The sequence below is a fragment of the Lissotriton vulgaris genome, chromosome 2_1 (assembly GCF_964263255.1).
Source record: "Lissotriton vulgaris chromosome 2_1, aLisVul1.2, whole genome shotgun sequence".
Lineage (NCBI taxonomy): Eukaryota > Metazoa > Chordata > Amphibia > Caudata > Salamandridae > Lissotriton > Lissotriton vulgaris.
Window position 1 is genome coordinate 1,069,096,513 of NC_141687.1, and position 25,347 is coordinate 1,069,121,859.

The 25,347-nt window shown below is 47.4% G+C and overlaps 1 protein-coding gene across 1 annotated transcript; it reads left to right on the top strand.

Moving 5' to 3' along the window:
- The first annotated feature begins 5,763 nt into the window (after positions 1–5,763).
- Positions 5,764–23,386, top strand: TRAPPC4 (trafficking protein particle complex subunit 4). Its single transcript, XM_086956749.1, has 5 exons — positions 5,764–6,006; positions 13,781–13,955; positions 14,785–14,888; positions 21,827–21,953; positions 23,090–23,386. Exons 1-5 carry the CDS (start codon positions 5,832–5,834, stop codon positions 23,166–23,168), a joined length of 660 nt encoding a protein of 219 aa, XP_086812875.1. The 5' UTR covers positions 5,764–5,831; the 3' UTR covers positions 23,169–23,386.
- Positions 23,387–25,347: the final 1,961 nt, after the last annotated feature.

The window sequence follows — 25,347 nt, forward strand, 5'->3', positions numbered from 1 at the left end:
CCTTATCTCTCAAGGACTTTTTGACTTCCAAGAACGTTTTCCTTCTCCTAGATACCTCAGCCGTATAGTCCGGGAAGAAAGCAATCTTCGAGTTCTGGATCTGGATGGTCGGTGCCACCCTAGCGGCCTGGAGAATGGCATCCCGATCCCGGAAATTGAACAACCGAGCCAGTATCGGTCGCGGTGTGGCCCCCGACTTGGGCTTGCCTCCTGGAACGCGGTGCGCCCTTTCGACGGAGAAGAAATTGGAGAGTCCCTTGGGCTTAAGCCGAGTCTTGACCAAGTCCTCCACGTAGAGGTCCATAGCCCCCGTATCCTCCGATTCTGGCACACCTAAAATTCGGACATTATTGCGCCGGGAGCGCCCTTCCTGGTCGTCCAGTTTGTCCCTCAGCAGTCTGTTATCGGTTTGCAGCCGTTCCACTGCTATTTGCAATTCGGATACATCCTCAACCAGCGACTTAGTGACCACCTCGACTTGCTTGACCCTCTCGTTCATTTTTTGGAGATCCGCCCTTATCAAGGTGACTTCCGTTGCTGTGGCACCCACCGTCGTTTGAACCTGGGCCAGCGCTGCCAGGACGTCATCGAGCGTGGCCTTCTTCGCCCCCTCGGTTTCAGCCGCTTTTCCGGCGGCCTTGCGTTGATCTTGGGGCGGTGATTGCCTCTCAAATGCGAATTTGTCCAGCTTGGCCTGGGTTGTGTTGTTTCTAGGGCCCCTATGGGACATGGCGCTGCCGTGAATCTAACTGCCTGGTGGAGAAAATGACCGTGTGTGGGTTGCACAGGGCCTCTTCCTTGCGCTCCGGCGGTAGTCTGCGTCCAGGTAGAAGGTCACCGTAGTGGGTGGTGGCGTCTCCTCTCTGTCACGCAGTGGTGCAGCGCTCTCCTAGTGAATGTGCACAGGCCAGGCGCTGAGCCTCCTCCTAGCGCTGGATTGAAAGGGAAGTGTGGCGGTGCGCTGTAAGTTGCGTCTCCCACCGCTGCGTTATGGATCTCTTCAGTGCCCCCTTGATGTGGGTGTTGCCCAGACTCTTGCCCCACTGGTGGCCCCTGGTGATTTCGGTGAGAGGGCTGCAGTGTCTTTAACCCTCGCCCGCTGTGGCCGCCGTGTAGCGTTGCCGGTGATTAAGTGGTTTCGGCGGCCGCGGCCGGGGTCCAGCGTCTTCAGCCGTTCCGGCCGGGTAATGTCGGCACTGGGTTGGCCCTGCGCAGCTCCCGTCTCGCCGCTGGGCGCTGCGTGCGAGACCGGGGAGCGCAGCCGGGTTGTCGCGGTGGGTGTCTGTGTGCCTGGGTGGATGGGAGGGTAGCTTTGCGGTGCTGTCGGGGTGACGCGCTCGGGAGGCCGGCGCTTCCTGTCACTCACCCCCGCTTGCTGGACACTTCCGGCCGGGTCCGATGGCTCTGGTAGTCCGCGGCTCCTCTGCTGCAGCCAGGCCCAGCTCCTCCTCCGCCACTCGAGGGTATGCTTCTGCCCGTTCGGGCCGCCGCCGCTCTCTTGGACGTCCGCGCTGCTCGCCACACGGACACCGGGTCCGGTCCGCCCCTGTCCGCCAGTAAAGGTCAGGATATTGCTACGGATTAACGCGGAAAGCCGCCTCTGCCTAGGAGCCTCCCTAAGCTGCGGCCGCCATCGGTGGTTGCTAGCCACGCCCCCTGCGCAATTTCAATGGGACAGTGATTTGGAGGGCTCCCTGGGCTGCCAGCCCTAACCTTGCTCTGTTCACGGACTCATCAGGCAGGCACGGTTTTGGGGCCATTTTAGACAGGGAATGGGCACAGAGAAGTGGCCCAACGCCTGGATCAAGAAAAAGGTTACTTCCAAGATCACAGTACTTGAGCTCTTTCCCATCGTGGTGGCCTTCCACCTATGGCCTACCATCCTGTCCGCCAAAAGGGTTCTGCTGTGGTCAGATAACTAAGCAGTGGTTTAACTCTCACTCTGCTACTTGCCCCCTGGTTCTTTGCCTGCTGCGCGAGCTGGTGCGTACTTGCCTTAATAACAATGTTGAATGCAGGGCGCGTCACATTCAGGGCATAAAGAACATCGCTGCTGACGCTCTCTCTCGTTTTCAGTGGCAACGGTTCCGAGAAGCTTGGCCGAGAGCGAGAGAGGTAGCCACCCCTTTCCCTTCGCACCTCTGGCACCTTCTGAAGTGGTGAACAGGATGAAGGCCCTGGGGGAGATGTCCCTGGCGCAGAACACTATCAATAGATACAAGGCCTGTGTGAAAAAATGTTGTGCCACTGTCGGGCCTTGGGAAGTCGCTGGGGATGCGGCAGAATTTAAAGTCCAGGCCTTCATCCTGTGGGCAAAAGATAACAATAAGAGCCATTCTTGGATCTCAGGCCACATAGCAGCCATCAGTCACAAGGCCAAGGCGGACCCTACTAGGGCATTTGTCGCCAGGGCAGCGTTAAAAGGGTGGGCTAGAGGGGAACCCAAAGTGCCCGATAACAGATCTCCTATTGATTTTTCTACTCTCCAGAGTATGATCCTGTGCTTGCCTCAGATCACTTCGTCCGCTCACGAGTCTGCCTTGTTTGCATCTGCTTTCAGTTTAGCCTTCTTCGGCGCTTTCAGGATCTCTGAGCTGGTTGCAAAATCCAAGCATGACATGTCAGGTGTAGCTTTGTCTCTGCAGGACGTGGTGGTTTTGGGAGGCACGCTCAAGATTACCCTGCGCCAATCCAAGACTGATCAGAGGGGCAGGGGGATAGAACTCTGGTTACAAAGCCTTGGCTCGCCCAATTTTTGCCCCGTGAGCCTCCCGACGGCCTACCTTGCCATCCGTCCTCCCGGTAAGGGATATCTCCTCTTGCATGCAGATGGCATGCCTTTGACTAAATTCCAAGTAGAACATGTCATGCATGCATGCTTGTTTGCGTCAGGTGCCTCCACGTTAGGCAAAAAGTACAGCTCCCACTCTTTCCGCATAGGTGCAGCCACAACTGCATCCTCAGAAGGGGTACATGTAGAGGGCATCAAACAACTGGGGAGATGGTCATGTGACTGTTACAAAAGGTACATCAGACCACACAGTAGCAGGTAGTGCTCAGTGAGCGCAGGAGATGTGTTCAGTGTTGTCCTGGGACGTGAAACAGTATCTGTGAAGATTGGGCACCCTTGGCCCTGTCCGATGTACAGTGTTTTGCTGTGTTTGTTTGCAGTGTGGTATTTTTACCAGTGTGATTATTGCATGTTTAATAAATAAGTTACATACAACACTTCTCTTTATTTACCAGGAACAACGGTCTGGGTGCTGGAACACGAGGGGGTTTCCAAGTTGGCCCGGTGTGCAGAAAGCAGAAAGTGGAATCATGGGTTTAGCAAAACTCAGTTTGTGTGGCGAGGAATCACTGGCTTGCGTTGGAGCGGGGTGCTGGGCTTGCTACCACGAGAATTAAAAGGGAACGCCCACCCCCCAGACGTGCCCATCTTGCACGTGGTAGGGAATGACTTGCCTATCTTGGGGAAAAGGTTTCTCCTAAGGGACATGAAAGTGAACATTACCAAAATCAGCAATTTATTGGGTCCTTGCGAACTTTGGTGGTCTGAGATCACACCACGCAGGGTTTGGCTAGGTGCTCGCTCTGGGCAAACAAAAGAAGTGGCGCGAAGGAAAGTAGATTGCGCTATGCTTAAGTTCGCAGAGCTGATGGGCTTCGGCTTCATTCGACATGGGGAACTTCACGCCAAAGCCTCTGGTTGCCTTGACGAAGAAGGAGTCCACCTTTCCAAAATAGGCATGGATTTATTTCTGTTGGACATTCAGGAAGCGCTAATCTCAGCAGGCTGCATCTAGGAGGTAGTTCTGGTGGGGGGCCCTGCCTGTGACGGTCGCCACATCCAGGGCTGTGGAGGAGTTACAGGATGATCCAGAGGTGAAAGGTACTCAGGAGTACCCTATGCAGAAGCACAAAGGGTGCTGAGGCCCAATATCCCTGGGAGATCTGTGCGGTGGACCCTGGGGGTGCGACGGCTCCCCGTTATCCTATGGGCGGTTGGTTACCTGGACAACCGGGGGTTGCTTGAACCCGCCCCTCGTAGGGGGGGGTGTGAGCTAGAGGGTGGACCAATGGTCCACCGGACAGGTGAGGGGCTATCCTCTCACCACAACCGCTAAGCACCGTATGGCCAAGGCCGCGGGCTACTTGGCCTATCAGGTGGAAAGCTGTGAGGGGCGGCTTGCCTTTGGATCATCTGTAAGTTAACCCACCATGTGTTGGCAATTTTATGCTAATAAACCTGCGACTAATTTTTCCCAACAGCAAGTTGTCTTGTCCACTTATTTATGATGGGGATCATGATTTTGGGGGGATGGTGTGCGGGCCGATATTGGCACTATGCAGGCCGCCCGACACGTCGCAGCAGGTGACCCTCATAAGAGGGCGGTCACCGTAGTGCCACAAGATGGCAAGCGCACCAGCCTTCTGGTGTTCAGCGGCTGGGGCCACTGCTATGACTTCAGTGCACTTCCTTAGGGGGGTGGGGGGGGACGGGGTATTTATGTCTCCCCCCCTCCCTCCGAGCAGCCTCTTTGTGCTCTTGCTGCCCTCGATGTTGCCCTCCCTGCCGCTTACCCTACATCTCAGGTGGCGGGGGGGGTGCTATGCTTTTAATATCTGTTATTTGTGTTGCAGGAGGAGTTACAGGATGATCCAGAGGCGAAAGGTACTCAGGAGTACCCTATGCAGAATCACAAAGGGTGCTGAGGCCCAATATCCCTGGGAGATCCGTGCGGTGGACCCTGGGGTTGCGACGGCGCCCCGTTATCCTACGGGCGGTTGGTTACCTGGACAACCGGGGGTTGCTTGAACGCTCCGCCCCTCGTAGGGGGGGGGGGTGAGCTAGAGGGTGGACCAATGGTCCACCGGACAGGTGAGGGGCTATCCTCTCACCACAACCGCTAAGCACTGTATGGCCAAGGCCGCGGGCTACTTGGCCTATCAGGTGGCAAGCTGCGAGGGGCGGCTTGCCTTTGGATCATCTGTAAGTTACCCCACCATGTGTTAGCAATTTTATGCTAATAAACCTGCGACTACTTTTTCCCAACAACAAGTTGTCTTGTCCACTTATTTATGATGGGGATCATGATTTTGGGGGGATGGTATGCGGGCGATATTGGCACTATGCTTGTTTATTTATGTTTTAAACACCTGTAAGCGGTACTTAAACACACACTTTGTACTTATAGTCCTTACTTACAAGAAGCAAGGCTGCCTGTAGAGGCGCAGTTACTGCCAGCCTTGCTTCTTGTAAGCAACGATTATAGGTACCAAGTGCGTATTTACACACTGCTTGCAGGTTTTCAAAACACATAAATAAAAGGCACTGTCATTTACAATGCCAACAGCTCAAACTCTTGGCAACTTGCAAGACCTATTGCATTTTAAATGCTTGTTTAAATCACAGACAGTTAAAGTGGAGGAGTGGGAGAAGGAGGTAAAATTGGTTTTGGCCAGGGCTCTCTCTGGGCAAAGGCCAACTCTGGGACTTACCAAACAATTCCATCACATTTTAAATTCACAGTGATCTGTTGTAAGACGTATAACATGTTTGGGTCCTCTCCTTCTAGAAGTCGCAGAATATAAAGCAGCATTTCTGAGCCACGTTTTGCACTGTACATAGCAATGTGAATGATCCTAAACTTGTTCTGCCTGGCAGCATGGCGCCCACAGCTGCCATGTTCTCTTAATGAGTTAGCGTTCTAGTCGTAGTTAACAAATCTGTGCGCGGAAGCCACTGTTTTCCCAGAACTACTGTCGTGTACTCTTGTTTACCCGGATGCTCCTTGAGCGTCGGCGGAAGTTGTATCGCCTGCCCCAAAATGGCGATTTTTAGTGTCTTCCTGGTCAATAAGGCCGGGGGACTTATCTACCAGCTCGACCACTTTCTTCCCCGCTCCGAAACCGAAAAGACGTTCAGTTTTCCTCTGGAACTCGTTCTCAAGGTGCACGACGAGCGAGTGTTAGTGTCCTTTGGCCAGAGAGATGGAATCCGAGGTGAGGAGACCAAAAAGAAGGGGAACCATGGAAATGATGCGCTACGTTTATTGTGTTATGTCAAAGTCTGCTATTGCCAGCACAACGGCATTATGTCAGGAACGGAAATGCCATGCCCAGTTTAAGATGCGTGCGCACATACACACATCTCTGAATTTAAATAATTACTTTATCTGGTTACGCTTTCTATTATTGGTCTCTGCTGCAGTGTCCACTTTCTAAACTATGTTGGCACTATCGGCACATTAGCTGTGGCTTGCACATCGATCACATCAGAGGCATTAGCAGACCTATTGGAAATATTTAACACACCAGCTCTGTTCATATTTATTTTACTATTTGTGATTTGCGCATAGACCCTACGGAGTACACCGAGATTTTGCGTTTGGAACTTCGGGGGCTGGCAAGCATCAAATTGCACAAGCACCCGAGTACTTAACAGGTCTTTAAAAGACCATTTACTTGTAAATGAGGCTTTTGTTGTGTGCTCACCCCTTCTTACAGCCACTCTGCCCGTGGTGGAAGAATTACCCCCCCCCCCGAAATATTTTCCAGACACCAAATTTGGCTCTAGTTGCCCGCCTGACACAAGTCCTCTCAACCCCCTGCAGTTTGACCCATTCAAATGGGCGCTGCTGGAATCTTCGCCAGCAAATGTGCAAAAGGCTGCTTCAGCCGTGATAGTTACCAGCTCCTCGGAAGCAGAGTGGCCTCTGCCCTGGAGGAGAAACCTAACCTGAGTCTTCCGTGCTGTCGATCAGAGTACCGATACTCTCCCTGGCTCCAGAGAAGTGCCGGTACTGACGGCTGAAAAATTCGGAAGTGCCTGTACTCAGTACCGGCCCATTTAAAGCACTGGTTACTGGAGTTAGACCTTTAACCTTCAGGGACATGTTAAATATGCTGTCAGAAGAACAGGTAAGGTTGCAGAGGTTATGATTCAGGCGTTTGCTGCAAACTGGCATTCCAATTAAAGGATTTAACATCACAAACTTTACACCCTTAACAGTGAGCCATAAACTTTCCCGTACACATTGCCTATAGTTGCAGAAGTGTATTTTCCTAACTACTGTTTATTAGGCTTCAATTAAGGCCTGGCAGCCATGTTTTGAAAAAAAATGTCTTTCTGTCCCACCCTTTTGCACATTTCACTGTTTATTTCTGCAGCACAGTCAAGCGGAATCATGTTTGTTTATACATTGTTCTTGCTGTTTTCGAGTATCCCTAGCTTGATCACACAACTGTATCTTCAGTATAGAGCCTTCCTTTAGCTCACTGTGTTCTATCATTCTTAACAGCTTGCTGTTATTTATGTATTTAGTTTGTTTTACCATCTACAGGTGAAATTAGCATAGACTGGATAGAATAAATATTCATGTAGTGGAATAGTATTTAGGTGCTAAGGCAATATGACATTTAATGAAACTGTGTTCTGATTAATCTAATAAAAGAATACATTTTCTCACACTGTAAGTTTGCATTTCCTATTCTGTTCTATGGGAACATTCCCTATATAAACCCTTGTTAGGTCTCGGCTATTATATGCCGCTGGGATTAATAGCCGAGTGTATAGAATGCGAAACAAACTCTTGAACAAGCATGGATTACGTACAGTTCATGTGATGCACTCGTGTGAGACGCGCGTGCACAAACCCATCAGCCTCGCACCGCAATGGAATGCTGCCTCCCAAGCTGCTCCCCCGCCCCGCCCAGCAATGCCAAGGGCGCAGCTGCTGGGCTACTTTCAGTTTGTCAAATACGGCTCAGGTCGCTCCCTCCGTCTCACAACATCGCGCACGCCATCAGACTTCATTGCAATGCGCTCACGCCCCGCCCCACCACAGCAATGCCAAGAGCTCGTTTATTTTTTGCTTTCCTCCTCCCTCCTCGTGTTCGGAGCCCTCTCCACTCTGGAAGCACAAACGCAGCTGAGACCTCGCACTGCAAATCCACTCCCCCTACAGCACTCACACATTGCCTGCCTGTGTTTACTTTGGCGGCGCCAGCGGCATTTTCAGATCATTAACCCTTTCCCCCCTCCCTCTGCCGATCCTTTCAACAATGTGTAGTGCTACGTGGCCTACTGCCGCTTTAAATTTGACCTGTTTCCTTCTGATCCTCAGCAAAGCACTCACTCTGTACCCTAATCCCCTCTTATAACATTTGAGGCTCCTCGAAAGAGTCTGTCCTGATGCTGCCTTAAACTTTGTATACAGAACTGAAGTGTACATCACCCCAGCGGAGTAACACAGGTCACCTGCAGAGCGGCAGGCGCCACCCTTCAGGGGCCCACTAACCCATCATAAGCCAAAGGACAGTGAGTATCTGTGAGGTATGGGGGTCCTCTTAGCATTCTGCGGGTAGGGGGCATTATTTGCATTAGTCACTGCATCTGCCACATGGAACACCTACAGCTAGTCCTAGCTGTTTTGGACAGCACTTTCCATGCTGGGACTCGTATTCTATCACCAGTTTCCGCAATAGGTTAAATAAAAAAAAAAATCACAGAATTCAGTACAGTTGGTCAAATGACTAGGCTCATTAAGTCTCACGACGGCTTAAGTTACACCTCCCTCGACAAGAGGCGTCTACTTCAGTGGTCAAGCGCTTCCTCATGCTGATCCCTCACCCACCCCCCACAGGCATCATCTCTCTCCCATATAGATCGCCCTTTTCGTGCCTTACCAAAACACCACCCTTTGTACCAACCTACAGAGCGCCTAACCCTTCTCTCCGAAAAGGTACTCACTAGCTCCCTATCTCGTTCATAGAACACCCATCGCTCCTCTGGCTTAGGGCACCCCCTGGGATTACCGCCGGATTCCTTTACCAAAGCATCCCGTTCACTCACTCCCCGAGTCCCATCCTTTCCCTGTGTACTCAATTACCGTGTGTCCATTATTTATTTCCCTGTGTACTCACTCACCGAGAGTTCATTCCTTCCCTCCTTAGGGCACACTCTAGCACCCTGTGGGATTACCCTCTCCTTCCTTTGAAGCGTACCCCCCACCCTTAATGTCGGGGACACCCGTGCCTCAGCGGGCTCTCTATCTGCAATCTCAGCCCCCTTCGAGCACCCTCCAACTTGTCCCCAGAGCGCCTCGATCTCTTCCTGAGACTGAACGCTTTAGTTCTTGGGCACTGCTCTCAAACCCCATCTCCACTCCCCTTCTCCTCTCAGCCCTCCCCCATTCTCCTTTATCCAAGCCACCCAGTCTAGCTGTCGCCCCCATCTCCACTCCCCTTCTCCTCTCAGCCCTCCCCCATCCTCCTTTATCCCAGCCACCAGGTCTGGCTATCGCCCCATGTTCTAATTTGACATTGGACAGCAATTCCGTACTAATAATTTTGGCGTGTAGACCACAAACTACAATAACACCACCATAGGCAACTCTTAAGAAAATACGTTTATCTTTTCCTTCGTTCCACATATATAAATAACACAATATGACTTACCATCCACACTCTACATACAAAAAAGATACTCATAAAAAATAGATTTATTGTCCATCCCCACCACACCACCACCAATAAAACACACTGCTTTGAAGACACAAACCACCACATGGCAAATCACACCACCTGCTCACAAATCAGAGTCCAACCTACACAACAAACGTATATCCCACCCACCCAAAATAACACCCACAAGTCTCTCTGCACCCCCCTCTCTCTGCACCCCCCTCTCTCTGCACCCCCCCCTCTCTCTGCACCCCCCCTCTCTCTGCACCCCCCTCTCTCTGCACCCCCCTCTCTCTGCACCCCCCTCTCTCTGCACCCCCCTCTCTCTGCACCCCCCTCTCTCTGCACCCCCCTCTCTCTGCACCCCCCTCTCTCTGCACCCCCCTCTCTCTGCACCCCCCTCTCTCTGCACCCCCCTCTCTCTGCACCCCCCTCTCTCTGCACCCCCCTCTCTCTGCAACCCCCTCTCTCTGCACCCCCCTCTCTCTGCACCCCCCTCTCTCTGCAACCCCCTCTCTCTGCACCCCCCTCTCTCTGCAACCCCCTCTCTCTGCAACCCCCTCTCTCTGCACCCCCCTCTCTCTGCACCCCCCTCTCTCTGCACCCCCCTCTCTCTGCACCCCCCTCTCTCTGCACCCCCCTCTCTCTGCACCCCCCTCTCTCTGCACCCCCCTCTCTCTGCACCCCCCTCTCTCTGCACCCCCCTCTCTCTGCACCCCCCTCTCTCTGCACCCCCCTCTCTCTGCACCCCCCTCTCTCTGCACCCCCCTCTCTCTGCACCCCCCTCTCTCTGCACCCCCCTCTCTCTGCACACCCCCCTCTCTCCGCACCCCCCTCTCTCTGCACCCCCCTCTCTCTGCACACCCCCCTCTCTCCGCACCCCCCTCTCTACACACCCCCCTCTCTACACACCCCCTCTCTCTCTCTCCACCCCCTCTCTCTCTCCAACCCCCTCTCTCTCCAACCCCCTCTCTCTCCAACCCCCTCTCTCTCCAACCCCCTCTCTCTCCAACCCCCTCTCTCTCCAACCCCTCTCTCTCTCCGCCCCCCCTCTCTCTCTCCGCCCCCTCTCTCTCTCTCCGCCCCCCTCTCTCTCTCCGCCCCCCTCTCTCTCTCCGCCCCCCTCTCTCTCTCCGCCCCCCTCTCTCTCTCCGCCCCCCTCTCTCTCTCCGCCCCCCTCTCTCTCTCCGCCCCCCTCTCTCTCTCCGCCCCCTCTCTCTCTCCACCCCCCTCTCTCTCAAGCACCCACGCCACCGCCACCGCCCGAGTTGGACTGGGTTCCGGCCAGCACCTACAAATTGCTCTGGGCAGACATTACTAAATGCCCACTCCCCTTGTCCCCGGGAGCTGCTCTCCCCCATGACGGACCTAGCCACGGCGGGGGCTGGGCACAGCCGCCCATCTTCGGGGAAGGAAGGGGCACAGCACTCACCGCAAAATCAAGGATCCCGGGGACACGTCCGAAATGGCGGACACAAGCTTACGAACATTTTCAGATTCAGGGGCGTGTTCGGTGTTCTAAAAAGGGGCGTGGCTAAAAAGTGGAAAGAACCGAACGAACACGCCCCCGAATCCGAAAGAGACGGAGCTTCTTTCGAGTGACGCCTCTCTCCTCCAATGGCTGGCCTCCGTTTAGGAAGCTTTCACAGTACTGTGATGCGTTATGTTCTGTGCACAATATTTCCAAATAAATTGGAATCTGTGTAACCCAAAGCGTAGAGACTGATACTTTTTGTGTACTTGTTTAACGTGAGTATTCAACAAAAAACACTATGTAGTCACAAACTAATTTTACTTTTGTCAGTATCCGATTGGGTGCATAGATGTGTAGCTATTGTTCAATAGGTGACATGTTCATTTCAAATCATTATAAACCATACTGGATTGTATACACCCATCTTTTTACGGGCCTCCGTCTGACTTAGGTCAAGCTGTGATTAACTTTGATAGTGGGATTTATTTTTGAACTGTAATTAGATCACACTGGCCACATGGTTTGGTTATTCTGTACATATGTGGAGTTTATTGATCTTTGTTTGACTTATTGTTTTATTTCAAAAAATTAATAACGTTTGATTTGACAAGTTACAACTGTATCAAGTCAAATGTAAATAGAGGGGGGGCATATTCTGGGGGCTGAAGAGGACAGTGGCCATTACTTAATCCTTGAAAGTGTAACTGCGCTTTGAATATGTGGAGTGAAGAGAGTGCTTGCAAGTCAACTGGGAACAGTTTTTAGTGCAAGTGCACTGATGTGAAGGACTGTAACTTCGATGCAGCAAGATAAAGGCTTATGTGGGAAAACTGTTAAGAGCCTCAACTTCTCCTGAGCCCTGACTTTGGCTTGCATCTAATGCTCTTCACTGCTATAGGCCCCGTGAATGTAATGAAAATATTATAGAAACAATTACGCTTCACCAGAAATATCATTAAGTCATGCCATGAACTCACTAGCTCATGTCTTGCTATATTAGGGACGTTCTCACCCAACACTATTATCCGCACAGATGCCCAGAGTGTGTCTTATTTTACTTCTTAAAAAACGAGATACATTTTTCATCATTACTGTCTCACATTAGATGTTCCTTTCTTTAGTAGCATCTTGGTAGATTACTTTTCAATTCATATAGCAAGATCAATTGAATTCTCCAACTAGTTCCATTTATTATTTAAAGCGATTATTTATTCATTTTAATCAAATACTTCAAAATACAGTCACAGCCAATGCGCTTCGTTCCACTGGATGCAACTTCCCCGGGGCTCATATACTAATGCTTTGTTGTTTCTACTGTTATTGATTATTAATGTTTCCCATGTAATTCTCAATTGTTAGTGGTATCAGATGATCAGCATGTTGTCTTCTTGTGGCCAAGATATTATATAAAATGAACAATTGATGGACAAAATTCAGGCCAATGTCATACATTCACCCCAGTACAGAGATCTGGGCCTAAATCCATCGTTTATTTGCTCACCATGCCATACCAGTTTGGACCCAGCCATAAGCAAATCAGTCTTGACCCTGCGCCCTATGGGAACAGTCCAGCCCGAACTGCCAGGCCAGGTCTTGACTGGACCAAGCATCCTAGGACCGGTTTGGGGCTTTCCTTCCTCATCAGCCAGAATAGCTTGACTCCAGTGGCATGGAGAGGACGGAACCCACGTCGGGGCATACCCATCCGACTCGAGGTGACAAATGCAAAAAGAACAATTGATGGACAGACTGCAGAACAATGTCATATATTCCAACCCCCCCCCCCCCCCCCCACCCCCTCCATACAGAGATCTGGGCCTAAATCCTTCTGTTTTTTTGCTCACCATGTCATACCAGTTTGGACCCAGCCATAAGCAAATCAGTCTTGACCCTGCGCCCAATGGGAATAGTCCAGCTCGAACTGCTTGGCAGTTCGGGCTGGACTGTTTTCACAAGGAACAGGGTCATGACTGATTTGCATATAGCTGGGTCCAAACTGAGGTGGTGTGGTGAGCAAAAGAATGATAGATTAAACCCAGATCCTTGTGACTGGGGGTGAATGTTTGCATTGTCTAGCATTCCGTCCATCAATTGTTTATTTTACATATGTCACCCTAAGTGGAAAGGGTGTGCTCAGACGTGGGTCCCGTGCTCACTACACCACTGGATTCAAGCAAGCCTGGCTGATGAAGGGTGAAGCCCTGAAACCGATCCCAGAATGCTTGTTTCCGGTCCAGGAAGGATCCGGCTTGGCAGTTAGGGCTGGACTGTTCCTACAAGAACCAGGGTCAAGATTGATTTGCATATAGCTGGGTCCAAACTGGGGTGGTGTGGTGAGCAAAAGAATGTTGTTATTAATGATTCTATGAGACCTGAGGAAGTTCCAGCCATTGGACCAAAACACGTTGTCTGTGACTTTATTGTGTACTATTTGAGTGAATGAGTAAAGGTTTGCATTAAAGAATAGTGGAGGTTGTTGCAGAATTCAGTCTTACTACATAACCTGAAAAGTTGTTTTGCCAAGACTCTACTAAAGAAAGGAACATCTAAGGAGGGACAATGTAATGACGAAGTGCCTATCTTGTTATTAAGAAATTTGATTGTTTTTGGGTCTTAGTAACGGTTGATCCAGAGAGGTGGCCACTGGTAACCTACAGGACGGTGATGTGACTCATTGAAGCAGCATATTTGCATGACAGTCTCTTGTAAAGTGCCTTATGTCTAGTAAATGTATGACATTGTCTAAAGCCTGGCTCACCAGTTGATTTGATTTTGATTTGAATACACAAGTGAGTTTTTAATTTGATGTCTTTCCCTTTTCCCCCTCTCATTGTGCAGTTGGCCACAGCGTGTTGTCCATTAATGGTGCAGATGTCAGTGGGAAATATACGGCTGATGGAAAGGAGGTGTTGGAATACCTGAGCAATCCCGCTAACTTCCCTGTTTCCATCCGATTTGGGCGGCCCCGTCTCAGTTCCAATGAGAAGCTCATGCTGGCATCTATGTTCCACTCGTGAGTAGCACTTTAGTGTCATCAAGTGGGTCGTTGATTCACGATGCCCAGTCAGCTTCACGGGTTGGATTCTGTCACTTCTTTAAGAGCATTCATTTACTTACCTGGGGATCCAGGTGTCGTTTCGTGTTTCTGTATAATGGATATTTCAGGTGGACCTGTAGCCACTCCTTAACAATCCTCTGTTTAATCAAATATTGAAAGAAGAAACAGTAGCTCTTGTACCATCATATGGTTGAAAGGTCGGTGGTTTGCGCACCCTTCGCTTCTGATTGGAAGTGTATGTGGTGTCTTATGCAAGCCAAAAATATCTGTTATTTTGTCTGCATGCAAAAAGTTTGCATTGAAAATCTGGCCATTGCCATTTTTTCCTAGTAATCCGGCATCGTTGTAGGAATTTAGTTCTGCTTGGTCAGTGTACTAACTTATCTTTCATTCTAGATTTATGTGTTTTTCCAACACTGCCCAGTTCTAGTCCTGTTTCCTTTCTGCTCAACTCAATATCATTTGTTGACCTGCTGTTTCCAACTCAATTATCCCATTCAGAATGCGCTTTCCGAGCAGTATTTTTATATTTTGCAGGGCTAATGCTCTCATTGATAACAGTAAGTTTTTCAGGACTGCAGTGCTTTTTAGTTTGTTGAAGGGGCACTTATGCTCTAGGCAGGGAAGATAACCTGCTGAGAGAGAATGCACATAGAAGGCAGGATTGCCTAGCTCACATTTCCTTAATGGACTTTACACCTATCACTAGGCAATTGGCATAGGGCCACACCCCTTCGCACTTTCCATCATTTATCTGTTTTCTTGGCTTTTTATCTTCCCGCAGATTGTTTGCAATCGGATCTCAACTGTCGCCTGAGCTGGGAAGCTCCGGCATCGAAATGTTGGAGACAGACACCTTTAAACTGCACTGCTTCCAGACGCTCACGGGTGAGTTTATCTCTTCAGGGTACTGTCTGCCTCCATTCTCCAAGGTGCTCTTGGATTCTACTCTTGAAAGCACAGGCAGGTATTGTTCCTCTGTAGAAAGAGCAGGTGTGGGGGAATCCTATCGCTCGACGCTCAAACCATGTTGTTTTTATAGATGGGCAAGAAGATATAATGTCTATTATGTCAGACGGACTAGTAGACAGTAAATCATGTAAATAAAACAGGCCCTGGGCCATCTAGGGATCACAGCCAATCAGAAAGGGTTGCCTAGAACCTTTTGGAGGCCTCTGATTGGCTAGCAGCCCATGACTGGGCTCTAGCCAGTGATTGGCTTGGGGAGCGAAACGTCACTTAGTCTCAGCAACCAGGGGTTCGTGGCCATGGCAAGACAACACATTCAGGTAAAATGAGCACTGCCATAGTGCCCGTAGTGCAACACTTGTTGAGTGTTCAAAAGGGTTGTATTTTGCTTGCAGATCGCTCTGAAATTAGATTCGACCTGGCGCGCCTGCTGTGAAGGACCGTGTCTAATGCAGCGTCCTGGTGGCTGCAAAATGCGCGGGCTCTTATTGCTGCTATTGGAGCAGTGCTGTAAATCATGCCGACTGCGCACGTTTCAATTGGTGTGCAGAGCGGATTAAAACTCCCTTTCACACCAGACGTGTGACACAGAATTTCCAGATTGGGCAATTTCCCTCACAAATGGGCGATGCACGAAAAAAATCCATCAATTGATGGGGCATTCCAATATGCTCCACTACTTTGACCTATTAACCTGATCAACGGCGCTACTCCAATCCATGAACGCTAGATAAGTGGATCCTTTTTTTGCCACAACTTATTTCCCAATCATCAGGTTAAGGTATAAACACTGCTCCAGGTTTTCCCTACCCTCTCTAAAACCATACTGGAGTGGACTAAAAATGTTTTTATGCTGAGCCCAGTCATCAATTCTCTGTAGGATGACATCGCCCACCACTTTGGTTACGGAGTCTAGTAGGGAAATAGGTCTATAGCAACAGGGGTTCTGTTCTGCCTGTTGACCTTCTTGAAAACCGGTATCAAGACCTACGAATACCAATTGAGGTGGCATCATCTAGAACACTGGTTAGCACGGGAGCCCAAAAGGGAATGTTCACCTTATAAAGGTCCATATAGACCCCCTGACAACAGGGAATGATTCAAGCATGTGACTATATAAAAGAGCCAATGTTGGAGAAATAAAAAAAATAAATATATATATATAAATATATAGAGAGAGAGACACATATATATATATATATATATATATATATATATATTTGCATGATATAGGACTTTACTAGTGCTCTCAACATGTGATGTTCACGATGATCTCACATATATGATGCATGAACAGCTTGTCAGGGGTACCCTCCCGAAAAGACTGCCTGTGGCACTTACCTTTGATTGTAAGTAAAATAAACCCCCAACAGACTTGTTTACTTTAAATAAATGTTCATAGTTCTGTAAAAAGAAAAAAATGATAAAATGCCAAAAGATCCATGATCACCTATTACATTCAGATATGGGGTTACATTCCAATATTGTAAAGCGCTCTGATATCCTTCAGGATCAAGTTTGCGCTATATAAAACTTTATAAATAAAAGAAAAAAAAATCTTTCCCATTTGTGTGAGAAAATGCTCAATTGGCCAGTGCCTATTTTTTGGGCTTCATATCGGCCGTTGTGCCCATTTTATTAAGCTGCTGCGCACCTCTGTGTCATTGCTGCAGCTTATCTTTCTTGAGCTGCCAGGTTTGCTCATGTAAAAGGACACTTGGTAATAGATAAACAGGTTGACTCCAAAGTCCATTACGGGCCTATCATGATATGCCTCCGATGGAGGGTCCTGTCTGAATGGAACAGAGGCATGGGAATGGCACATATCTTACACCACATCAGTGCTGGACCCAAAACGCTAGGACTTCAAACTCCTGAATGCGGGTAAAAAATATTTATTTTTTTTTAAAAAAAATTATTTTTGGAAAACCTTTATTTGTGTAAAAGTGTACACCGCTATTCAGCCGAACATCCCGGGGGCACAGCAGCACATTAAAGACACAACATCATGGCACCCCCAGATCATATCTTCGGATAAGTGAGGTTTAATGTTACTTTTAAATCAGGATGAAATCAAGAACGTAAAAAGCTCCAATATAAAGTAAGAAAAGTGGGGATCTGTGCCGAACCGTAAGATATAGTGATACAATGGGCGGGCCAAACAAGAAATTCCTACATAATTAAGACGATCACAGTTAAGACATTGGCACCGCGTCAAATGAGTCAGGATATACATGCATACAATTACTATGTGCACCAGTTAGGCGCCCGCCCATTGATACCAATAATGCAACAGTAATTAAGGCACAGATTACGACAGATCAATGAAAACTCAAGGAGTGTCCCATTAAACTGATCCCAGACCCAGAGAAAGGAGAAAGTGAAAGGAAAGCCGAAGAGAAAAAGGGCCATAGAAACAAAAAAAGGAAAAAACAATAAAACCCCTCCCCCAACCCCCCACCCTGCACCCCTGCAGATGGCTACGGCCTACCCCCCTAGCAGCGTGCCTGTCGCCCAGTATCTGAGACCCGAAATATAGAAGAGAGAAGAAATATAAAAGAAGAAGAAACATTGAGGGGTTCCCAGTGCAGGCCCCCGCCCCCCCCCCCCACCGCTGCATAGCATTTCAAATACCCCAAACGATGTTACCAAAATGTCAAAGGCACCAACCTAAACAGGATAGCAGTCGCCACTCCAGCTCCACAAGTCACACAGCTAAGATGAAAGTTCCCCCCCCCCGTGCAGCAACCAAAAGAAACAGATTACCATTACTCAACCCAGACCCACCCGGCCATAATCCTAGACATATCCCAGTCCATTTGGTGCAGGGTCAGACAATCAAAGTACCAAAAGTGATGCAAGCAGGTAAGTCCGGAGGAAGGCAGGAAATCTTGCAGTACACCAGGACACGACACACCCGAAAGCCGTCCACAGCCCACTTGGCCGTTTTCCGATCAGGAGAACAAAGTCCGGCTCAAAAAGATTAGACATTTCGCTGCGTCTGGATTGCATGACGATATCAGCCACCGGAGAAAGAGCATGAGACGAGACTCCACAAACCGCACATCCGATGGATTCTCCGATTACTCCATGTACCCATGGAACCAGGTGTCATTGTGACGATCTGTTTCAGAACGAACAGGGAGACTCCCAAGTACAAACTCTCGCTTCTCAGCCACAATTAGTCACAACAACACTCCACAGCAGTGTCTTTCCAAAAACTGTAGAGGGGATCACACAAGCGAAGTCTCCTAGAGATAATGCCGGCATCGGGCTTTCTCTCCATTCCACATGTACCGGGGTTTGATCACCATATCAATCCAATCCAGATTTTGCCCTTCCAGCACACAGAGGGGTATCTGATCCTCACCCTCCGATCTTCAGCGCGCGCCACCATCGCCACGGACAGGTACGGCTCAGTGAAGGCGACAGTACCAACCGGGACTCCAAGCATGAGTGCCGCTTGGGCGCACACCCGAGCAGCCAGCCCGTGATACAGAAAAGAGCATAATACCAACGCCTCCATGTTGCACACAGTGTGGGTGCCATCTCCACTTTCCCACAGATGGTCACGTACTTGCCCCATGGATCTCAAAAGCGCCGTCAAAACGTCATGTATCAACCGGCTCCGATCACCTGGAGTGCGGGATACAATCAGCTGCACGCGGGTCACACAAAGCTCTGTTAGGGAGACAAAGAGCGGCGGCGCGTTTTCCCGTTCCACAAATCAGCAATAGGGGGGGGGGGGGGGCGGGGGCATGACCAGCATAGAGGGATGGCATATTGCGGATTCACCAGGCTCAACAGATCGAGTGCCGGGTGCATACTCAGAGGTGGGCGGACCTCCATAGCGGTTGACCGGCACCTTCCGGGTCTGTGTGGCCGTTGTTGTTCCACTCGCGGCCAGCCGCCGCATCACGCAGGGTCCCGGCTCCGGGACTCGTGCAGGCCACAATGCACGGGGGGACATAACTCTGTCTTCAGGGCTCGGAGATCAGTCAGTCACACACGGTGGGGCAGTTCCCTCTCCGACGTTCGGGAGCATAGTAGCAACGCAGAATAGACAGCGGGATCCGGCAGTAGGGGAAGAAGGTCGACGGAGCCGGAAGCCCGGGCGACCATCTTGGTCGCCGGTCTGGCTCCGCCCTATAAAAAATAAATTTTGTTTTGAAATGTGAAAATTTTCCATAGAACACAGTAGCCGCCTCAATATAATCAGATAATGATGCTGAAGGTATAAAGATAAAGCTCTTTGTCCAGGATTAAACCACGACGGTAAAGCTTGAACGTGAGCAAGGATTAGAAGTCACATTTTCGGACTCTACAACCTGAATGTCCCCTGCTTCATAGCACATATTTGATTTCTCGTGCAGCTGCCAATTTATTAGTGCTATTTTAGAATTAAATGAACGTGTCATTGTGTAAGGTAACTGGCGCTCATGTAAAGCGCTCCAATATCTTCGGGTCGAGTTTGCGCTATATAAAACTGAAAAACAAATGCCATTCTTTTATAAGAAATGCACTCAAGGTCGTATGCAACGTATTCGGTCTGTATTAAATTTTCATTGATCTTTCATGTAAGGGCCAAACGCCACTTTACAGTGCATGCACACTACCTACAGTGCAAATGGCTGTGGGCACATGCCATCTGCTTGGAGCACCCTTTGTATTTCTTGCTTGAGTTTTCTTGGGTGGATACCTTCCTTGAGAAGCAAGACATTCTTTCTGCCTCCTTTATTGTGCCCCAAAGTGAAACACCCGCAGAGGGGGTCACACGAGGGACATTTCTGCGAGCCTCACACCCCTCTTCCCCCAGTATCTCCACAATATCTGTACACAGCAGCAGTAAAGGCGAAACGTAACCCGGCGAGAACAGGCAGCGCAATGGCTCTTGTTCCACTTCAAAAGGTTTAAGCTGTTTTTCCTTACCGTATCTGCATCTCAGTGATTTGGTGAACCTCTGCCGCTCTGTCAACTGAACAGGAGCGAGGGCTGCTACTGGGCCACACTCAGCCTGTCAACCTCAAAATAAAGAGCAATTATTAAAAGTGTGACGTGTAACTCTGTAATAAGTGTCAGTGCTGCTTGTGTGCCCCAAATAACTGACATGTTTAGAGGGGACCCCAAGTTAATTTCTAGGGGTAGAACCGTGATCAAAGGCCTACATGGTGAAGCAGGAACTCGTTTCTTCCAGTTTGCAACTTCTCACTCAAGCCGAGACCTGACTTTCTGCCTCGAGTCATTCTCATTGTTTGTTCAGACATCTTTGACTTGGGTTTGATTAGAAATAATCAGTAAAAAGCTTTATCAGAAAAATGTATCCCCGTCCAGTAGTCAAGTCTTGAAATAGCTCAGACTAGGATATTAGAAACAAGTGAAATGGGGAGGTGGTGAGGAAGATAAGAAGGGTACCATTTAAGAAGAAGAGAAAATGCTGATTTCACTTGGCAGCAGTACAACAATCTGATGGTGTGTTCAGTTGGAATGTGCTAGTTTATACAAATATGCAGAGCTCTGTCAATGAACACAACTAGATCAATCTGTGCTTGTGTGAAATAGAGGGGCCTCTATGAATAGCTCTGCCAATGCACTTCAGTTCTGCCCTATGGGATAAATGATGGACCTTCCACAACTCTTTCTAGATACCCACCGCCCAACCAGGCCTAATCTAATGCTTCTGTGGTACAGCACAGCTCTATTATGCGTCTCTCCACCTGCACCCAAGCTTTTACAGCAGTGTAGAGTACATCTTACTTGGCAATAGTCATTTCCATGCTGATGATATTTAAATACTTGGCCCAACGTAACTCCACCAAATCACTGTACTGTATTAGAAGCCCCGGTAATCATGACAATAGTGAAACCTCAAATAGTCTGCAAATGCATGTTATATTTAATCATAGTCCAGGATGCTTTTGGCCATTGTGTGATCTTACTGTTTGCAGCAGGTGGATATTGTTTGTGATGACTGTCCGTTATTTGTGTTTTGTCTGCATGCTCTGGGATAGTCTACTAAACTGGATCGTAGGTGTGGCTGGTTGGCGACAGATGTTAATTATTAGTGGTGATTTTTTTTTTTTAAGCAGCTAAGTACTGGTTGCAATAGTATAATATCGCTTGTCAAGTTTTTGGTTAACATTATTATTGCAAAGCATTTAATAGTTTACTGATTTTAATAAAACAAAAATATATGAAATATTTCTCTGCCATCCCTTATGTTTGATGTAGGAACGGGAGTAGGTGGGACAAGTGGATTTTACAGGACATGTAGATCTCAGTGGCATTTTGTCCCTTGGACAAGTAGATTATTTTGAAATTTCCACACCCCTGAAAGAGAATAGGAAATGGTACCAACTAAAGACTACTGTGTCCGTGGTAGCCTCACAGTCAGCTCTTCAAATTATTTAAACTATCCTGAGTTCAATTCTGATTTGGAGTATGGTTCCACATGAATGTGTATTTGCAGTTTTACTGCAACAGAAAGATGATAAAAAACATGTTTTTGGAGTCTGCAAAACTTAACTTGGTGCCCTGTGAATTCTTGTTTTGTGTAAGGTAATCGGTTTCATTTGTGTACGGCTTGGTATGATGCATTTTGCTTGGTGGACTGCTCTGAGGCCAAAGTGGACTAATTCAATCAGGATTTTAAAGATGATGCATCTCCTTCTCTCAGCAGTGATTAAGGTTGTATGAGTATAGCACAGTTCCTGCCTCTTCCGCGTGCAGACTAGGTATGACACGCAGCACTTTTGCTTAGTTTCTCATGATTAGTCTTTCCGTTTACTCTGAAATGCTGCCTTTCCTACCCCCTATTGCCAGATGAAGGCTTTGTAACGTTTCTTTCATTTTTATCTCAGGGATCAAGTTTGTAATCCTGGCTGATCCCCGACAGGCCGGCATTGACTCACTCCTTCGGAAAATCTACGAACTCTACTCAGATTATGCATTGAAAAATCCTTTCTACTCACTGGAGATGCCAATCAGGTATGGGGGAGGCTGCCAGAAGCATGTGAAATGTGGGTATACTCCAAGTAATGATGCTGTTTTTCTCCAAATGTGGGAATAATGTCAGTGTTTTTACACCCATAAAACAGGTTGCTATTCAGAGTCCATCTACTGGAATCGCAGGATAATGCATAACAGGAATTCTAAAATGGCTTCATTCTGCAGCACTATTCTGCAGATAACTTTTGCCTGCTATTGTTGTTAAAATGATTAGTAGGGTAAAATCAGAATGCAATGTTACCCAGATCTTTTAAGAGATTCGAACTTGGAGGGCCTCCACGATAGTTAGCAAGTTAAAAGGTACAACAGTTAACTCCCAGCCCTTTCTGACTCTACCCAAGTATTCCTGTAATGCAGCAACCTGATGGTTTCATCACAATTCAACCAATGACTACAATGCACATAACCGCTGCCCTCCAATTGAGGTGCTTGGGGGTGGAGGGAATCACAGGACTAGTCTCCTACCTTAGGGAATATGTATTCAGGCGATCACTCTAACAGAGAGCACTCTCGGCACCAGTAGCAGCTATTGTGCATCATAAATGCCATAGGTCTTGCATAAGGGAGCTGACTGCACTCAGCACATATCACTACAGAAAGTGGGGGAACTGCGTCCGTGGAGCTTAGTAATAGCCTACAGCTGCTTTCTAATAGTTTTTTGATTTGCTTCAAAATAATCGTTCTTGCAGAGGTCATTCTTTACTTTATGTACATGCAAGGAGCACCACAACATGTCTTGGACATGGCCTTACGCACTGAACACAAAATGGAATATGTTTTTGGGAGGCCCCTTTCAGCTTGTCTATTTGGTAAGTTTGCTTGTTGTTCAGCAGTGTAGACATCTCAAGGTTGCAGCTCTTGGGGTGATTTGGATTTAGAGGTTTCTGCGAGAGTCCTGCTTGAGTGCTTACTTTTATTTTATGATATAAATAAGTATTTGTACGAGTTTAGTGGACAAGTGACGTTTTGTGGTCTGCATTTGATATCTCTTGTACCTTTTTACGTATTTTGGGGGGTTCAGTTTGAATTTGTCACTAAACCTTCAGGCATGCTTCTGTTAGTGTGTGAAGTGTCCCTCCTCTTCTTACACTTTTTTTCTACTTTCACTCTTTCAGGTGCGAGCTGTTTGATCAGAACCTAAAGGCGGCATTGGAAATCGCAGAAAAGGCTGGAACCTTTGGCCCTGGGTCTTAAAATGTTTTGCTCCGAGATACCTTCTGCTCACCTATGCCTTCTTGGGAAAGGAGGTTGAGCAAACTGAACTGTCTTCAGCCCAGGCTCCTTCCCTGGGACTGTGTGTAATATATTTGTATTATTAAGCACATCTATAAATTAACTTATGTTTTTCCTTGCTCGCTACTGTGCCCTGTAAATAATAAACATTGAATTGTAGAGCCGGCCTCTGTTCAGTAGACCTGTAGTTGCATTTTTTTGTAGCTGAAATAGGCAGTAGTACACAACATGTTCTCTCTGCATTTGCTCTAGGTAACTTGAAAATCATTACCAGACTACCCTCAGCAGCTGGCCTGCATGTAGATGCATTATACGGTAATGGTAATGTTTGATTCATTGATAGTTTTTATACTATGCTTCATACCACTTTGTGGGGGTTCCATTGCACCTTTGCGGACTAGCAGCACTTTGCTTGTTTGGGAGCCAACCCCCAATAATTTATTTCAACCCCAATATCACAAACTCCAATATTTGCTTAAGGTAGTTCCACTCTGAAACTATTCTCAATAATCTTGCAGTAAGAGACCACTCTCCCCTTCAGTCAGACACATTTGTTAGAGTAAAGCAGTTTAAGAAACTGGGACCACTTGAGAACTGAGTTGTTGATCAAAATTTTTGTCATAAGGACTCGATAATACAGAAATATAGAATCATAGCATAACCCTACTCAATAGGAGAATACTAACAAATCTCAGTGAAAAAGGAAAGTCTCCGAAAACTCAGGCAGAGACTCCGGATTAAAATGAGATGTTGCCCTTGATCTGTCTAAACCAGGGGTTTTTGTACACATTTTATGCATGTTAATTCATAGAACTGAAAATTCAGTATGGTGTGATCATGGTTCAATTGCATTGGCAAATCACAAACAATTACACAAGTTTAAAAGGTTCTTGACACTAACCCATTTCTTAAGGCAAGAGACATCTTCTACTTGCTTCCTCGGTAACTACACTCTGGAGATGTTCAATCTGGTATGAAACATGTATTAAACAATAAACCATAAAGTTATGTACTTTTTCACCCTTGCATCGAAACTTCCAGAGGAAATCCTTCAAAATGATACTTTAGCTACACAATGAAAAGTTTCATTCACACTTTCTGTTCTATTATTTCAGTCTGTTAACGCCATTGCCATGTTCCACAGAACCTGTGAGGAGAGCAGACTTGCAGCTGATTGGGAGGGGGGATGAGCAGAAGCAAGATGAGTAGAACTCAAGAAACTACATCCAGTTTGATTAAATCATCTGTTGGTGTGCTTACTAATTTCAGTGGGAAATGCCTCAATTATATGAAGAATAATGCTAAAATTGAAATGGATAATGAAAAGGTTAAACAAATAAATTCAATATATGAACATTTAGTTTGAGGATATGTATACCAAAATGATTAGGGAGCATGTGGCTACGATTAATATCAATTGTTGCTATATGTGCACTTATCTTACTGATTCAGCTGGGGAAGGATTAGTGTATGTATATTTAGAAATTTCATATAGTGTCCTGTAACATTTGTGTGGCTATTTCTAACTATAAGGAGTTAATTTCTCCTTATTTGACAGATTTTAATGTGACTTTAGAGAATTTGTTTATTAATGAAAATGATGCAAGAAAAAAATATGGTGAGTATTTGAGGGTAATTGCACAAAACACACAGAATGTTTTTGTTCACCGAGTAATGAGGAGCGTGATTTTGTTAGGGAATATAATCCTAGAGGAGTGAAAGTAGTGAGAAATTTAAAAGCACAAACGATTGCTTTGGAAGAATGTATGCAAACGTTTCCTCAAACTAAATGTTCATGCATTGATGTCATTTGTCAAACCTTCTCTTAATTCGTTTCAGTCTCTGCATTATTCTTCATATAATAAAACATTATTTTATGGAACTTCTTGATGGGGAATAATTCTCAATTTCAAAAAGAAAAAAAAATCATGGTGTTTTTTCTTTTTCAGTCTCTGTCTAAACCACTCTCAAAAACAATATTGGCTTTTCTCATCTGGAAGTAGTCCTCAGTATCATCTACTTCTTTTCTTCAAATACTGTAGTTGGCTACACTCACACAAGGGAAGCATATTCTCGATTTTTAATTCTTCTTGTTGGTCTTTTAGCAACTAGCAAATTACTCACTAGTTTCTTGATTCAA